Source organism: Talpa occidentalis, unplaced genomic scaffold (genome assembly GCF_014898055.3).
Source record: "Talpa occidentalis isolate TD23 unplaced genomic scaffold, MPIMG_talOcc4v2.1 talOcc4.4, whole genome shotgun sequence".
NCBI lineage: Eukaryota > Metazoa > Chordata > Mammalia > Eulipotyphla > Talpidae > Talpa > Talpa occidentalis.
In genome coordinates, this window is record NW_023604295.1 from 63,390,416 (window position 1) to 63,408,657 (window position 18,242).

At 37.4% G+C, this 18,242-nt stretch overlaps 1 protein-coding gene across 1 annotated transcript in view; it reads right to left on the reverse strand.

Annotated features, from left to right (window-relative positions):
• The window catches only part of EPHA6 (EPH receptor A6), a 655,437-nt gene that overhangs the window by 9,737 nt on the left and 627,458 nt on the right, over nt 1-18,242 (reverse strand). The window contains 2 exon segments of the mRNA XM_054700683.1: nt 1,952-2,023; nt 4,145-4,338. Of these exon segments, the coding sequence (XP_054556658.1) occupies nt 1,952-2,023; nt 4,145-4,338 (266 nt within the window).

The window sequence follows — 18,242 nt, forward strand, 5'->3', positions numbered from 1 at the left end:
TTATCTGTATTTGTTTTAGTATTAACATTGGTATTATCACTGTGTCAGAGGTCACATGAATTGAATTTTGATTTTCTAACAGGTAGATTTCACACTCCCTGATTAATATTTAATGTTCTATCTTCCACAAAGCTTTATCACTCAATTACAACAGCCAGTTGTTTCTCTGCCATAAAAAAAAAAACATCATTACACGTGATAGTAACAAAAATTAAAAAAAAAACAACAAGTTGTCTAATATTTGGTATATGGAGATAAACAAGTCAGGGTGTGTTGATTATGTGTAGTTTAGTAAACACTGAGTAAAGTCTTTTTGAAAGGAATCAATTATATCAAATTGTTACCAAGTACTGCCCTCAGAAGACATAGCATTATTAACTGGGTGGAGGGAGACAGTACCATGTGGTTTTATAATGTACACTTTCAGTTCTCTAAAAAGGAGGTTCTTAATTATGATACTGGTATGAGTTTTTCTTTACCTTCATGATTCAGTATTACTGAAAGCCAAGTGGTTGAAAATCCAATGATGGATTTATATGTACTAAGGGAAATGGTGGTTCTAGTTCCTGTTTGCTAAGATGACTGCCTATATTACTCAGGTCCTCTTGCAAATTATTTTTCACAAATCACTAAATGTAAGATTGTACTTACATCACCAAATTCACTTATATATCCATATACTTCCTTGAGCAGAGAAAGTATGGAGGTTTGGAACTTCACTGAGTTCTGAATACTCCCTTGGGAGTGTGTCAGGAACAAGAGCATCAGCTGCTGCTCCAGAAAATGAGTTTTCTCTAACATGTATATATATATATATATGCCACCAAATAGAATATATATATATATTTGGTGGCCTTTTTATGAAAGAGAAGATTACAAATATAAGGTATAGGAGGTTCCAGTATGCTAGTAGAAAATCATTATGCTATGGGCTTCACACATCCACCTGTTGCCTTAATTTCTTCCCCTCTTACTACTCTGGCAAGAGAAAGGATGAAAAACTTCTCAGGTGAATTCTTCAGAAAAGAGCAATTAACACTGTATAAAAATCACGGGGACAGATGAAAGAGTCATGTCAGTGAAGAGGAGAGAGAGAACCCTGGGAGTTGGGGATAGTGCTGGAGAATTTAACAAGGGTTGCTATAGATAATACACTTAGACTCCTTTACCTGCTTGAGAAATTCAGTGGGAGGAAATATTGAAATTCTATGCTCTCTCATGTTTCCTTAACCCAGCGTCATTCCAGACAGACAGCAGGGTTTCAGGACTTGGAGACGGAGGAGCAACGGCACAGTTGTATAAACATAAAACAAAGCAGGCTTTTCTTCACTAATGTTATATCCTTTCATCTACCACATCTCTTCTTCCTAGCCAGCCTCGGTTGTCTGGAATCAGGAATGCGGTGGGTAGGTGGCAATGGGGGTGAGTGGGTGGGTAAGCGGAGGGAGGCTACTCAGGTTATTGTGAAAATAATGCCGATAAAAGTCCAGGCAAGATACCCTTAGAACTCTGGTTCCTTTGGTTTCTCAAACAGAAGTATATTAAGGGCAAAAGCAGTAGTACATATGTCTTTGTCAGAAACAAGGATAGCAAATCAGTCACAAAAACTTCCATTTGGTCTCCCAGAGATTAGACTTTAGAACTGAATCAAACTGTCAACTTTACATAAAGCACCCAGTTTCTCACCTGCATGTGGTGGTGTCACTGCAGAGCTTGCTAACTGAGGGCCTGGCCCCGGGATTTCTGCACAGCCCAGTAATCCACCCACCTGTGGCACTCATATATGACCCCTCACCACAACCTCTGGATCCTGTGGACTTTTTTCCTGTGGCATTTTTCCCACCTTATGATTTCCACCGATAATTTCCAAATACATAGAATATTAATAATCTTAACAAACCAGGAGATAAATATTGTTTTATCTGCTTTTCTTCAAAAAGAAGGCTCTTACCTGCCTGCTTCTACAGCCATCGAGCAGTTAGAGAGTTCTGTTGATGGGCACTGGCTGTGGAGTCCGTTAATCCTGCACCACAGCAAGAAGCAAGGTTAAGTGGTTTCAGTTCAGAGACGCCAGTGTTCTCCCCCATTAATGCAGACTCATTTCATGATCCTTTCTACGAGCTCTCTCTCTTCATCATTAAAGCATGCTGTCTCTTTAATAAAACATATACAAACAAAACCCTAGAAACCTTTTCTGTATTTCCCTTTTTCTTCAGAGATGGGGTTCTTCTCTCTGACCTCTCTGACTCTTCCTCCACTGCCATCTGTCTTCTACAGCTTTGTTGAAAATGCCCTGGCAAAGGCTGCCCAAGAGCACCTGATGCCTTGCAACCAAATTTAAGGGCATATTTCACTTGTTATCTTATTTAAGCTTTGTGGGGTCCTGGGCATTACATTCCTTGAAACTCTCTCCTTTTTTGGCTTCTGTGCCACTGCTTCTTCCCCCTTTCCTCATTACCTGTCTGGCTCTTCTGAGTCTCCTGTGGATACTCTTCTGCAGTTTAATCTTAAATCTTGGTGTCCTAGGGGGTTGCATTCTTTTCTTTTGTTTATTGCACACTTTCCTGGATTCTCTTAATGATTGTACACTTCATATACAATCTGTATGCTGATGATCTCCACACGTACATCTCTACCCAGCTCTTTCTACCTGAGGTTCAGCCTATAAACATAACTGCCCCTTGGCCATCTCTGCTTAGATGCCTCACAGGTATCTTCGACGCAGCATGATTGAAATTGTCTCATTTCAATTCCAAATATTTGTCATTCCTGTCAGTGGTAATACTATCAAGTAGCTTGTCGGAGAAAGAAACTTGACAAATATCCTTGAATCTTTTCTCCTCTCTCCATATTCAGTTAATGATTGAGACATATTCATTTCCCTTGCCTAAAAATAAATCCATGATTTTATCTTCTGATCCCAAGTTTTTTCCTATTTTATAAATCAGGTCCTAAACTTTTCTAGCTCGGATTGTTGCAAATATTTAACTGTCTCTGTTTCCAGTCCTATTTCTTCTTTTTCACTTTCAGAAATGTAAATACGACCATGCTATTTTCCTGTTTAAAATCCTTCAACAGCTGCCCATGGCTTTCATGATAAAATCCAAAGAGCCTCCTCTTTCTCACCCCCTTGTTTTACTGCCTCCTGTGTTGGACCGCTCTAGGGAAGACGGGCTAGAGTAATAGTTTAATCTCTAGCTATTTCATGCTTGGCTTCACTTTACTGAGGCTGCCAATTAGTGATTTAGAGGTGAACTCTTATATGCTCTGCTATGAACGGTATCCTGTTTCCAGTAGTCCTTGAAGAGCCTTCGGCCTTATTTTCACTAAAAACGTGCATTGACTTGAACCTGTAACCTAAAGTTGAACATCTATATATTTTGATGGCCATCCTCTGGGCCAAGATAGTGAGCTTTGGAAATACCTTGGTTATTTCTGGGTCCAATTTGTGCTAAATAAATATATTTTCAACTTAATACTATTTTAAATGTAATATTTTCAGACATAGATGAGAGTACTTTTTTCTCTAATTTCCCACAGCCTTCTTATAATTGCTTTTCAGAAAGAGGTGAGTATATCTTCTTAACTCTACTGACTTTTAGAAAATTGTGTATGAGTGCCTTCATTTTCCTGACTTGTCCTCTATCTTTTTCAGGTTTAGGAAGAGAAAGTAACAACAGTTGGGTGTGATCATATCACATCGTTGCTCCTGGCTAATTCACAAATTGCTCATCTTTCTGACCATTTCAAATAGAGGGACAGATCCGAGAATGGATAAGAAAATTAAAGGGGCTCCACGCACACACAAATTATACTTGTAAAGGGAAGAAAGGTTCAGCAAATAAAGTATAAATAAATACCAAAGACCCACACAGGAAAAAACAAAAAAGAAAGCGATTCAGAAAAATTAGATATGGAAAAAAGGGGAACCTCTTTTCTTATGAAAAACATCCATTTAAAAAATGTTTATAAATTTTTTTTCAGCTGATAAATAAAATATATTTTATATAGAACATTCTAAAATGGTTGTCAACTAGATGTTATTAAAGCAAACTTTCTCTTCTCTCTAGCTGTTAGTCTTGTCTATAACCTGAAAGAAATTATGATTGTCAAGGAGGAAAAAAATCAACATTATGCATCTTACACAAGGATGTCCTCCACCAGGGTGTGAAGGGCACTGGGATTGCGGATCAGTTTGTCAAGGAAGCTGACAATGTCAGTAAATTTTGGTCTGTGATTTCTCTCCTTCTGCCAGCAATGGAGCATCAGCTGGTGGAGGGATGCTGGACAGCCCATGGGAGCTGGGAGTCTGTACCCTTCTTCAATAGACAGGATGACCTAAATGCAAATACACACAGGTTAATCTCCTGCTTTTGCGGACAAATACAGGAAGCAGAAACCAAAAAACTGGTAAGCATGAAAACTACTTGTAGTACAAGCATTCTAAATAAAGACAAATACAAAAGCTATGAACAAGAATTCCAAGTATCTCCACGGCATCTGCTGACCCCTGTCTGAGGAAAACATGTTTTTTAACCATGTGGTTTACAGAGGGAGGCTAAGTTTTATCCTAATGGTGAACTGTGAGTTAGCTAGAACAGCTTAAAACCCAATTAGAACATAAGAAAGTCAGCAAAAGATTGATGCATTGAGTGCAAACCACATGCAACCAATGCTTTAAGTAAACTCGTACTTTGGCTGAAGTACTGACTTCCTGAATCATATTTTAACCTTTTATAACAATGTCAGTGTACCCTTTTCTAGCTATCAATCCTTCTTTCTATTTTATTGCCTATTTATTTCCTCTCCACCTACTTGTGGGTTACCCTTAGTCTGCTACTGATTTACTTTCATACTTTTTAAGGTCATTTAATGATTGAAATGTTAACAATGGCTAACTTAAACACACAGAGCAACAGGAGCATTCAGCCTGAGTGTCAGCCTCTCTCCATCAGAGCTCTCTGTGATGAAAGAAATGTTTTCTTTGTCCAACATGATAGCAACTGGTCACATGTAACCACAGAGCACTTGAAATGTGGCTAGTAGGACTGAGGAACTGAATTTTTAGTTTTAATTTTAGTAAATGAAAGTTTAAGTCTAAATAGCCACATGTGGCTAATAGTTACTCTATGTGGCAGTGAAACTTTAGGGAAAGGAATTTCTAAAAGAATCCAAAGTTCAGAGTAACAACAAGATGACAACACTTTTTTTTTTCTTTTTGCTACTTAGGAAATCACAGATAAGGCAGGATATTTATTTGTTGAATATATGACCCATCTGGGAATTTTCTAACATGCAGTAAAAATGACCCTGAATTTATATAGTTTACTTTTGAATGAGGTGTTCAAAGGTCTTTAAGTGAATATACATATAATCTGTATTCTTATTTAGACTGGAGAAAGACAAAGGAAAAATGTTATTTTTCCCATTTTGAGGTGGAAAAACTGAGAGACAGATTAGTATTTAAAAATAGGCACATTCGGCATCACTTCTGCTCTGTCACAAAAGAAATATAAATATCAAGTATTAATATTGTTAACAGAACTCCATGCAGCATCATCGACCTGCTTTCTGTAATTTCTTTTATAAAAATACATCTCATTTTAATGTCTTTTGCACTTGACACTATTTGACATGCTAGAGGCAGTGTGTATAAAAGAGCAATATTCCTGTTCCCAGAACCTCTTTCTAAGCCTTAGGATTTTTAGTTAATAAGGCACTTCTCATAATCTCAGCAATGTCTTTGTGACCAGAACACTTTAACCTGTCAGTGTACCAGCATTTTTCTATTCATTTAATATTTCATTATTCAACAGGACGTTTTGTCATTTTCTGATTACTTTTGCTACCAACTAGGTTTTTATTTTTCAGACATTTTAAGGCACACTTTGGTAAAACAGAATATATATAAAACTGCTTGCAATACATCAAACTACTGTAGATAGTTTGAAAAGTAACTAAGAAAAATAGGGTAGAATTCCATTATAGAATAACTTGAAAAAATTTCCACCCTAGGAGAGCTCTCTAATCAATTTACCACAGCTACCCAATTATAAGTGCCTAGAATACAACAGATGACAAGTGAGGTTATATATATTCTGTGGGAAAAATTAGCTATCTTTATTGAGTATCTATCATACACTAGGTACTTTGCATATTTTTCTTCATTTATTACTTAAAATAATGTGGTAATTATTATACCCATTCTTAAAGAGAAAATTTAGGGAACTTTAGTAAGTTCACACAGTTATCAGATGAAAGACCTAGAAATTGAAGATAGTTCCTTTTAGGTTCTCCAGATCTGGGTATTCCTCAGAAATCCTTTTCAGTTCTTATGATAATAACATTTTCTGCTTTGATTTTTGTATCAATTTATATAATTTTAATAATATTTTTTGTCATAGAATCTGCTAATTGGACTCCCCTGTTTCCATTTGGAACCTAAGTTTAGTATTTAGGTAAATAAAAAACATATTTACTTCATAGTTTGCAAAATGCAATCTCTGGCTGAACAAAGTTATTTGTGAATGCTTCTGAGTCTTCTATGGTTGCATCTCTTAAATTACATTGTAATTTTTTCAGCAGCTTTTCTTTAAGGCTATACATACTTGAAAGCAGGATATTGCTTTTAGATTTTGCAGTCTCATCATTTAGCATGGAACCTGGTATATTAAATAAGTTTTACTGACCTAAACAAAATGTTGTTAGAATATTTGGATTTATATTGATAGAGGCATAGATTTTTAGAGAACTTGGGTCTCAAGTTACCCAAGATGGATTTGAAGCACAGTCTGACATTATTTCAAGTTTCTTCTAAAGAAAATATTGACAAAAAATTGGTGCATCAAGTGGCATTAATGGTCCATAATGATCTAGTGATCTCACTGGTTTGCCTGGACAATGAACCAGGTGAAATGGGATTGTTCTCCTTTGAAAAACAGCGACTAGACCCAAACTTAGCTTCATGTAAGACTAGTGACTTCTTCCTGTCCAGAATCCCATTACTATTTCTCATTGACTGCAAGGTCCTTAGCTGATAGGAAGCTGACTTTCTCACTTGAAAATAGTCTGCACTCAAATCTAGACTTCTTGGTGCCAAGCAGGCTGTTTATTCTCTTTCGAAAAAGTTACTCTCATACTTGCACTATAAGAGGAGTGTCAAGAAGGCAATGCTCCATTTCCGAAACTTTCACCCATAAAGGATCCAGCAGAGTGTCTAGCCCTAGCTTGCCTCTTTGTGGGGGCGTATGGAGGATCAGCAGACTCAGGATTTTTCTTTGTGCTGGCTTCTGGTTTCTAGATCTCCTCAATTCATCTTCTTCTTCTTCTTCTTTTTTTTTTAAAGATTTATTTATTTATTTATTTATTTATTTATTTATTTATTTATTTATTTATTTATATTTATACAAGCACTGGGTACAGTCAGAAGCATAGGAGGGCGAGAGAATTCACCAGAGCCAGAGTGGGGAGCAGAACAGGCAGAAGGACCTAAGTACACTGCTGAGGGGAGCAGTGGGCGTGGCAGGAGAGGTCTGCGCGCCATGTGGGACCCTCACTGGTGGTCAGGGATCAAACTGGCGCTGCAGAGGTTGCAGGCAGCTTCGCAGCCCAGAGCTCAACCGCTGCGCCACCAGGGGAGGCCCTCATCTTCTTTTTTAACATTCATTTATTTATTTAGAACTGGGGTCTAGGCCAGAGGTGGGGGGTGGTGAGAGGATTCACCAGAAACGAGTGGGGAGCAGTGGGCAAGACAGGAGAGGTCTGCTGCGCTATAGTGGGTTAGCACCCTGACCAGGGATTGAACTCAGGCCATAACTGTGACAGTGTTGAGACCTAACTCCTGGGCCACCAGGGAGGCCCAAGTCTCCTCAATTTTTAACTTGTTCATGAAAGGTGTCAAACATGAAGGGTCCCATCTTACAGGAAACAGTAAAGACAAGAAGAAAAAGAGTGACTATAACAATAGCAGCTCACAATTTTTGAGAGCTCTTGGATGCCTCTGGGTAGAAGTTCTAAAAGATTTACATGTATTAACCCTTTTTTTTTTTTAAAGATTTATTTATTTTATACAAGAACTGGGGTATAGGCCAAAAGGCATGGGAGGGTGAGAGGATTCACCAGAGACAGAGCGGGGAGCAGAACTGTCAGAAGGACCAAAAACACTGCTGAGGGGAGCAGCAGGCGCAACAGGAGAGGTCTGCTACACCATGTGGGTTTCTCCCTGTCTGACCGGGAATTGAACCCATGCTGCAGAGGCTGCAGACAGCTTCACAGCCCTGTGCTTAACCTGCTGCACTACTGGGGAGGCCCTACATGTATTAACTCTTAATATTCATAGTAATCCTATGAGATAGCTACTATTATCCTCATTTTACAGGTAAGAAATTGAAATACAGAGGTTTAACTTGTCCTTATACTAATAATTCTGATTTTGAAGATAGCCAGAAAAGAAACTGATGGACTATTATTCACAAAAATGGTTAAAAGATGCAACATCTTTCCAATGGATTTAAAAAATTTATGTGTCCAAACAGATATGTATTAACCACTTAAAATATACTATTGAGTGTGCTATCACTGTCTTTAGGAAATGTATAACCTGGTGAAGGAGATAGGGGGGTTTGGAAATGAAAAGAGCCACATAGAATTGTGTGCTATGGGGGCAGGCGGGAAGTGTACCTGCCCCTATCTCCCGAAGGTTTCGCAGAGGAGGCAAGCTGAATCTTACAGGGTATGTAAAAGGTAGCAAGATCAACTAGGTAAGAGGAAGAGAGGAGATGACCCCTGATCAAGGAATGAATGTGGACTGTGCAGCTAGAAGAGTCTTCAAGATGAGGAATGGTGAATTTGAGGCTGAAAGATTAGGTAAAATTGTATTTCTTGTGCTCATGAATGATTTTACAAGCTATAAACATAAACTTCTTTGCAAGGAGGAAAAGGTTTTAGCAAGAACATTAGATTTTCTTTTGGAAGCTCCCCCTGGCTGTGAAGTGGAGAATGCAATGGAGGGGGCAGGAGTGATCCCTCCAGGTAGGTTTGCAGTGATCCAGGCAGGAGATCAGGATGGCCTTTGTGGAGGCAGTAACTTCGAGGGATACAAAAAAATAAGGTAGGTGTTTTAACACAGCTCACCTTATCCAGGCCTCAAAACAACACATTATATGAGCATATGTATTTTACAGGTGAGAAAACCTAACCTCAAACTGATGAACAGATTGGGTCAAGATCACATAGTTAGAAATTCCCTAAAGAATGAACTAATAAGATTTTGGCAAATCATAATAATGGCAGCTGAAAACTTCTCTGAATCTAGTGCCATATCCCTGACTCTTTCCCCCAGAATTAGACCTTGAGCCTCTTTCATACTCACACACTCCATGCTCTTTCCTCTGTGTCCCTAGCTCCAGCTCTGTTTAGCTTCCTCTCCAGACTACTAAAGCTGTCACCTGTCAGACACACTGTTTCATCAAGTGGTGATAAAGGTGCCTTAGATTTATTTTGCTTAAAACTAACCCTGCTTCTCCCCAAGGAGAAGGAAGAGTGGCACCCTTCTTCCAGTGATTCGAGTTAGACATCAGAGAGTCATTCGGCCTCTGTCTTTCTGGATGCTCAAAATTAACTTGTCATGCTGATACTACCACCTCCACATATTTTTAATCTGCTCTGCTTTAATCCTCTATTCAAATAATTTATTTTCATCTTCATCACTGCAATAAACCTCAAAACGAGTCTTCTTTTCTCCTCTTTCCCTTCTCTAGTTATCTCTCACAGTGCACCCTTAACAATCCTACTGATGTGAAACATTGTTTTATCCAAAAGGTGCTGTTTAGTTATAAATGATGGGCATATCTAAGAATGGCACAGAGAGTTATTTTGATAATACAAGAAGAGGAACTTTTTATTTTTGCTTTGAGGTGTTTTTTTTTTTGTGAGTGTTAACTTCTTAGCAAAGGCACTATACAGAAGGCTCCCTAGCTAGAACATAGCACTATTCCTCATTATAACAAAACTGATTAACATTTTAAATGCAGGGAAAAATCTTTTATTTACAATAGGTTTAAACTCTGCTCTTGTTAATAATGAGTCTCAAACTTCAAAAAACTGTTACTCTAATTTACTCATTGAATATATTTCCCTTCAGATGGACTCAATATATAGTGTATTTTATTTATTAAAGTGGAAGTCCTGTATCTTACTTTTAGTAATTAGATATATAAATCTTACTTAAATCAGATTCATAAATATCCTGGATATTCCAGAACTTACTCCAACTTTCTCCTCTGTAAATTGTAGGTTCGAGTCTTTCTCAATCGAATCTACAGTATCAGTAAGGAGACTTTGTGTTCCAGCTCACCTACTTTACATTTATGTTGCATAATCGACAGTCCAGTCCTCCTCTGCCTTCTGTGTTCAAAATGGTCTTACTTTCGAAAATAAATTATAAGGTCAATCTGGGTATAAGAACATGAGAATTTCAGCTATTGTCATTCTAATGTTTGCCACTGTCACTTTTTGACCTAATTGAGAAAATTTTTAAGAACCATTTATGGCATTCTAATGAATCTGTGTCAGTTTTTCTTTAGTAGGAACTATTAAAATTACTTAAATTTCATTCCAATGATAAAGATCTGAGATTTTTAATGTTCCTTCAATGCCTTTATAAAAAAACCAAGCTGCCACATCTGAAATTTTGCTGTGACTCACTGTGAACGTGGATCTTAGTCCTCACCTCTAGCTGAGACTCATTTTACCCTTTGCTGTGGCCACTAAAAACCCTTGGGGGTCTCTCAGCCCGGCAAGCTAGCTCCTGCAAAGCCATTACTGTTTTTCTTTCTGTGCATTCCCAGTACCTAGCACAATGCTTGGTCAAGTCCAAGATGGGGCTCCAATGGTCACATAGGATCTATAGAAACTTTACAGTAAGGGTAGTCTGAGAAAACCTATATTAACCTTTACCTTTATAAACAGTTCTGTGGTGAAAAATTTTGCTTTTTTGGTATTTTCTGATTCCTTAATTAAGGAGTGACAAGAAATCAGGAGCATATGGGGTGTGTTGTCTAAAGGACTAATTGAGATTTGTTGATTTAGGACATGAAGGGGTGATAATTAACTAGAGAGAATTTTCTAACTGTTTGGCTTTATGATTGTTGTAGGCTGTCATCCTTTGGAGAAGAGTTATACAAGGTTACACCCTTGTTTAAAAATGTAAGAAGAAAATTGAAATAAAGTGAAAAATATGAAAATGACTGCAGTGATAATTTCCAGGCAGAAGGGAAAGGAATTAGATTCTGTCAGAAATTATCTAAAACCTGGCTGATTATTCTGTATAGACTGTACTGGTTCCTTGTCATCAACCCTGCAATTTTTAGCAGTCCAGAGTGAACATAAGGCTTAGTTGTGGCACATAGCAGACTGTTCTGTTCTTGCTGAATCTGAGTTTTTCAATTGTGTTGATTTTCTGAATCAAAGCAAGGGACTGTGCATCTTTTATTAAACAAGGCAAACAAAGAGTAGATAGTCAATACAAAGACACTGAGATGTCCTTAAACAATACTGTTGTATGATGACTACTTGGATATGGAGGAAATCACATTTTTATGTTATGAGACTACTAAATATCTCCAAAAGGAGCTGACTGAATTTAGTTATTTCTGTTGTCATTTAAAAGAAATTGTCTCAAAATTTTATCAAGGGTTGCAATGTACACTAGTAAATGGAAAGTGAAATGATTTTATCTTCACCTTCCCTCTACAGCCACCATGGCTTTGTGGAAAACCTTTAACTTTAGGTAAAAGGGGGATGATGAAACAGAAGTTCCCATTGTACGCTAACTTTTTGTGATGATTATTTATACATATTAGGATGTTTAGGTTCGAAATGTAATAACAATGAAAACGCTGGTGATGTATTTTTCTGATATGAATTTAAAGGTTGTGCTACATAGGCCTAGAAAAGTGGTTATAAATAAATAGCATTTATAATTGTAGAATTATTCTCTCATTCAATATTTTCTCCACATACGGATTTTAGAGTTCAGTGAAAAGTAATCAAGACTCAAATGAAATTCAATGTATATTTTAAAAAGGGGGGGAAATGAGCCATGAAAGATTAAGATACAGACAGACAACACTTTTTATAGAGGCTAACTTATAATTTGTAAAATCACTTGAGTATAGAAAGCTAAGATTTCCTTTTTTAAGATAATATCTCTTTTAAGATCATGGTGGTCTCAAATTTCAGTTTGTGAAAGTCACAGTAAAATGTCAAGGACCTAGAAGATAGAGAGTTCTTATCCTTAGTGGGTTACCATCTTTCAGATTGTTGAACCAGTGAACAGAACAGGGAACAATACAGTGTGTAGGTCTCTAAGAGGTTATAAGGTTGGTCATGAAGAGATTTATCATTTGGAGAATCTTCAGCTCTAACGGCTGAAGGTCACACTTTTGAGGCTGTGATAACTAACATCTTCTATGAAGCTAAGCTTCAGTTTTAAACAGTAGAAAGAGCAATAGTGAAAGAGATATCTGAACTGTACTAAAGTCCTGCACTATCACTAACAAGGCCTGTTTTGGGGCAAATCTCTGCTTCCTCATTAATAAAGAGAAGATAACTGAATTCAGGTCTTGCTATAGTACCTTTCAGTTCAAAAAGTTATGTTTTTTAGAGTCACTAAAACTGATGGCCTAGTCTGCAGGACTTTGTGATATCTCTAGATCCTCAGGTTCTGCAATCTCCAAATCTATATTTGACCTTCATCAAAGGGCTCTTGCTCACGGAATTCCAAGTGCTCATGGGGATCCCTTCAGGGTGACAAATTTTTAGAGAGGGACAGACTATTGCTCAGGAAGCTAAGAAAGATTTTGAGAACTATGAGATTCCTTGCTATTCCATTTCTCCACCAGCAAATTACACTTTTAGAAATATAAAGAACAATCTAAATCTACTTTTTTGAAACCATTTTTCTTTAAAAAGCCAGTGTTCTCAAAGCTCAGGACCATTTTCCTAAGCACTCAGTGGGGGAAAAATATTTCCTCACTGGTGCATCATTTTGATATTAGAAAGATTTTAGGGAATTCTAAATAATACATTTCCTGGACCCACTAAAAATATCTTAAAGCTATAAAATTGTTTATGAATATAAAGGAAAAAGGAATTTCAAAATGCCTTCTTGGGCCTCCCCTGGTGGCGCAGTGGTTGAGCGCTGGGCTGCGAAGCTGCTTGCAGCCTCTGCAGCGCTGGTTCGATTCCCGGCAACTGGGGAGGGTCCCACATGGTGCACAGACCTCTCCTGCCGCACCCGCTGCTCCCCTCAGCAGTGTATTTCGGTGAATTCTCTCACCCTCTCATGCTTCTGACTGTACCCAGTGCTTGTTTAAATAAATAAATAAATCTTTTAAAAAAATGCCTTCTTTATGAATGCTCCACAGAGAATCAAACATGAATAAAAATGATAAAAGCTAAGATTGAAAATATATTTCTTCTTAACAGAAACTGAAGGTTTAATTGATTTTTATGAAAACATTGCTGGCATGTATATATTTTCTAGCTTTGTGGTCAATTTAATGAAAAAAATTCTCTTGAAAATTATACTGTGGTAGTAGTATACTGGTTATTGGTTTCCTTTACTTAGAACTTTGTTATCTGTATTATTTATAATGGTGATTGATTACATCTCATAATACCCCCCATTACTTACTTTGGTAGCAGATATGCCTGATGCTATTGTAATCAGTATGTAATTAAAATACTGTTATCGCCTATATACCAAGAGTAGAATTACTGAAAGTTGAGAAAAAGGGCATTTTGAAATTGATTTGGAAGAATACATATTCAAATAAAGGCACAAATTCCCTCTGTAATATAGGAGGTTGAAGTAATGGGAATGGGCCTTCAGCAATTTACTGTATCTTACACAGATCATTACACAAGGACCATTCCATAATAAAGTAGGGTTTGGAAAATCCAATCAGAGACAAAAATTGGAAATGACTGGACTCTCTGAGTCATAAAATCATGCTGCAATTTGAGGTAAGTGGATTCTACACATCCACCATTCTTGGCTGAAGCTGACCTATAATTGAGAAAGGTTATGGAATTATGAGGACAAACAAGAAATACGGTAAAAGCTTATTTTCTTCTTAAATTTTGTTAAAAGGAATCAACTAAGATAAGGTCAAAAGGTTGTTTCCAGCCACATCACCTTTAAAGAGAAACGCCAATGTTTTTCCTTAGGTAAGCTTCACAAAACAATCTAAAGCAAAACTCATTATTACATAAAAGCTTTTGAAAAGGAGGAAAAACACACACAGAAACCCCGAGGCGGCATTATGCTTCCTAGTAAACTTCAAATGAGATGTTCCTTGATAGTGGTTCTCTTTTTGGGAAACTGAACTAGCTTTGTAGCATCTGCCTAAATGACGCTACCATACCCAGGAGGCATTTGGGTTTCAAATTGCTTCAAGGTGAATTGCATCTCTCTTAAAAAAACAAAAAACAAAAAACAAAACAAAACAAAACAAAAAAACAACAGCATGATGTCAGGGAGAAAACAAAAGAAAACAAAACCCAAGACTCCAGTCTTGCATTCAGATCATTAGTTCGAGCCAAGTCGCCTCTCATTTACATGGTGTTAGGTTTTTTCCCTACATATTAGCTCTGTGGGGATTTGGTTATTTAATGTTGCCTGCTGTTCATGTTTTGCTTCCATTTTCTTCTGCTAAGCACATCACACAGCATAAGTGTTGGAAGAACTGCAGTGCCCTCAGTGTCATCTTCGGAGCTTGTATAGCTCCTAGCATTACAATGAACTCTCATTATGTGGTAAACAACAATTATTTCAAATTTGGATGAAAATAACATATGACATTACCTTGCAATACATTAAGAAAAAGAAAAAAATCTAGAAAAACAGCAAGGTGCCTTATACCTTTAACATGCCTGTGGCACATTTCTGTAATAGGCTAAATATGTTGATGATTAGAATTTAATTTTAAGATACTATCTTGAATATTTTCTAAAAAATATAATAAATATGGTACATTTGATACTTTTTAGCATCAAGACACAAAATAACACAGAAAAGATTTATAGTTCCAAACAATGAGTCAATCCACAATCAAAAACAGGAAGTAATGAAAACACTCTCTTGTGACAGAATTACAAGCATAGTTAAAGATGCTCTGATCTTTATGAAGAACTTCTGTGGTGTAGAGATTCCTCTGAAATTAGACTTCTATAGGATAGCTTAGAGAGTAAAAATGTGCATTACAGTATGCAGGGTGCTTGAACTTCAGTTCCACCATTAACCTGCTAAGTAACTTTGGGTGAGTTAAACTTTCTGAAAAACCTCAGTTTTCATATATAGAAATGGAAACAGTAATAGTGTCTATCTTAGAGAATAATTTTGAAGAAAATGGAAGCTGGGCCTCCCCGGTGGCGCAGCGGTTGAGCGCTGGGTTGCGAAGCTGCCCGTGGCCTCTGCAGCACCGGTTCGATCCCCGGCTGCTCCCCGGCCACCGGATGAGGGTCCCACATGGCGCGCAGACCTCTCCTGCCGCCCGCTGCTCTCCTCAGCAGTGTACTTCGGTCCTTCTGCCTGCTCTGCTCCCCGCTCTGGCTCTGGTGAATTCTCTCACCCTCCCGCGCTTCTGACTGTACCCAGTGCTTGTATAAACAAACAAACAAATAAATAAATAAAACATGCCTCTATAAAAAAAAAAAAGAAAATGGAAGCTATGATCACTGCCATTGATTAATTAAACACCTTCTATGTATCAGCACTTTACATGTATACTTGACAATTCTGAAACCTGTTACAGTTTCTCAAAAAGCTTAAACTATTTGCCTACGATTGAATGGCCAGTGAATTGAAGCGATGGGATTCAATCCCAGACCTTTCTAGCTCTAAAGCAGTGTTTTTTAACTGGGGGTGACTTTTGTTACCCATCTTCAACTGGGCAATGTCTGGGGAAATGTATTTATAGGAAATGACTTTATAGGCTGGCACATAAACCTACCTGGACCAATCAGTGTATTCATTTCCCTGGCATGGTGTTGGTTCAGGTTGGTCAGGGCCCTAAAAGAACCAATCAGTCTTCTCTTGGATTGGTATATGATTTTCACAGAAAGATGGTCTTATTCTGCTGATGCTGTTAAACTGGAATACTGAGTCTGGGGTGTAATGAACACAGCAAAGAAAACCTTTGCAGTTGGAGAAGATGAGGTTAACAGACCTAGGGAAGCACTAAAATCCTCATGATCTTCTGGACTCAGCACTGCTAACATTCCTTTTTAGACACACAAATGAAACAATTTATTTTTACTTCAGTTAATTCAGGTTGAGTTTGTCATGTACAATCAAAAGAACCCTGAATAATAGACTAGGCATGCATTTTAGATACATATTAAAAAATATAACTATTTTGTATTCACACAATGTTGTTTCTTTTGAAGAGAAATAGAAGGCATAGAGTCTACCTACCCTTGAGGAGTATACATTCTACTGGGGACTTAACAGATGTCATAATGTCATCTCCTCGCCTAAACAGTAGTCTCTTCAAGAGTGAGGACTGGGTTTTTAATTCTCTGTCGCCATTCTACACACAGTGACGGTTATGTGTTTAATAGGTAACTGCTGAGCGGCTAAGAGGCTGACATCTATTGTTACTTTTGTTAGGCCTTTTACGCATTAGTCCTGTGCACTCTATTTTTCTCATTTCCTTTCCCTTATGTACAGTGCCACTGACCTTTGGCAAACTCATTATATTATTCACTAGACAAGATTCTGCAAACTCAGAATTGTTCATTGTAATAAAATATGCCACAGTCTGCAGAATAGAGGGAATAATTCATAAATATGATCTGAAATTTCCTAAACTCATCTAAAATCATAAAACAATGTTAACATTCTATATTTATCTATGCCCATAGCTTAAGCTCGCCAACATGTAGTTAAAATATTCTAAAAGAACAAGGTTTAATTTTATTGTCCCAAACATTAGTTTGCTTACCTAAAATGTACCTTTGTGTAAAAAGTAAAACCTAAGATGATACTTTGACCAAACTAATGAGAAATTCAGGATAAATAGGAATAATTAGTATTTGGACAGAACAGTAGGGAAACTTGATGAAGCTATTTCTGCTTCCCAACAGAAATTCTGGTTATAGGATCTGCCACAGATATGCTGACTTCCAATATGTTAAGCTAAACAGAATTTCAACTCTCTTCACTATAGCAGCAAAAAATATTTACAAGTTACATTAAAAAAAAAAAGGCTCTTAATATTTTCCCTCTGGGTTTGCACTGATCTAAAGACCAATCTAAGGATTTGGCTTCCTCCCCTCCCCATACTTTTTGTTTACTTCTATTATCAGGTTCTTTCAGGTTTGACTATTCTTTGGTAATTACCCAAAGACCATGAAAAAAAATAGACCAATTTAGATTGAAAAACAAGGGCGCCCAAGATGGAAGGAGTGCTAGACCTAAGCTTGGGCACTGGCAATCCTGAACGAATGAGAAGAGGCTTAATGTCGGCAATCTATTCCTGGCTGCAGCAGCCTCTTCTGGTTCCAGATATAGTCTCTGTGGCCAAATGAGTTTTAATAGACAGAATCTCTCTCTAAGTGGTCATCTTGGACACATATCATCAATACCCATGGCCAGACTGACTGGGTGAGCTGCTGTGCGTGAGCCAGGAAGGGAGGGGTTGACAACAGGTTTGGATTGCTCTAAGCAACAATTATGAACAATTTACATGGTGGTCCATGTTGGAAACTACATATTTGGGTTTTTTCCCCTCAGAGGATACTCTTCAAAAAATTCTGTTTTGTGCTCTGGTATCTTTACTTGTAACTGCTCAATAGAAATCTTCTCTAATTCTTGGGATCCGCACAGAGATTCAGTAACTTCATAAAAGAGCTTCATAAAAGAACTATTTGAATCTTTCATAAAAGGACTATTTGAATCTTCCCTTTGCATAAACAAATATGATGATTATTTATTCAAATATTACAAAATCATAGTATGCTACCATTAAAGGTACACTAAAAATTGTCTAAGCCAGTCCTTTTACCATGTTTACTGGTCATGAACTGAGAAGCTTTGAAAAGTTCAGTGACTTTCATGCCCGAAGTGTAGTCTACATAACAACTGCATGGCTACTAAACTGGTGGCACAATATGTCCCTGGCCGTAAGACAATAATCCAGGGGATAGGAAAAATGGACTTTCTCTTTATGTTTGTT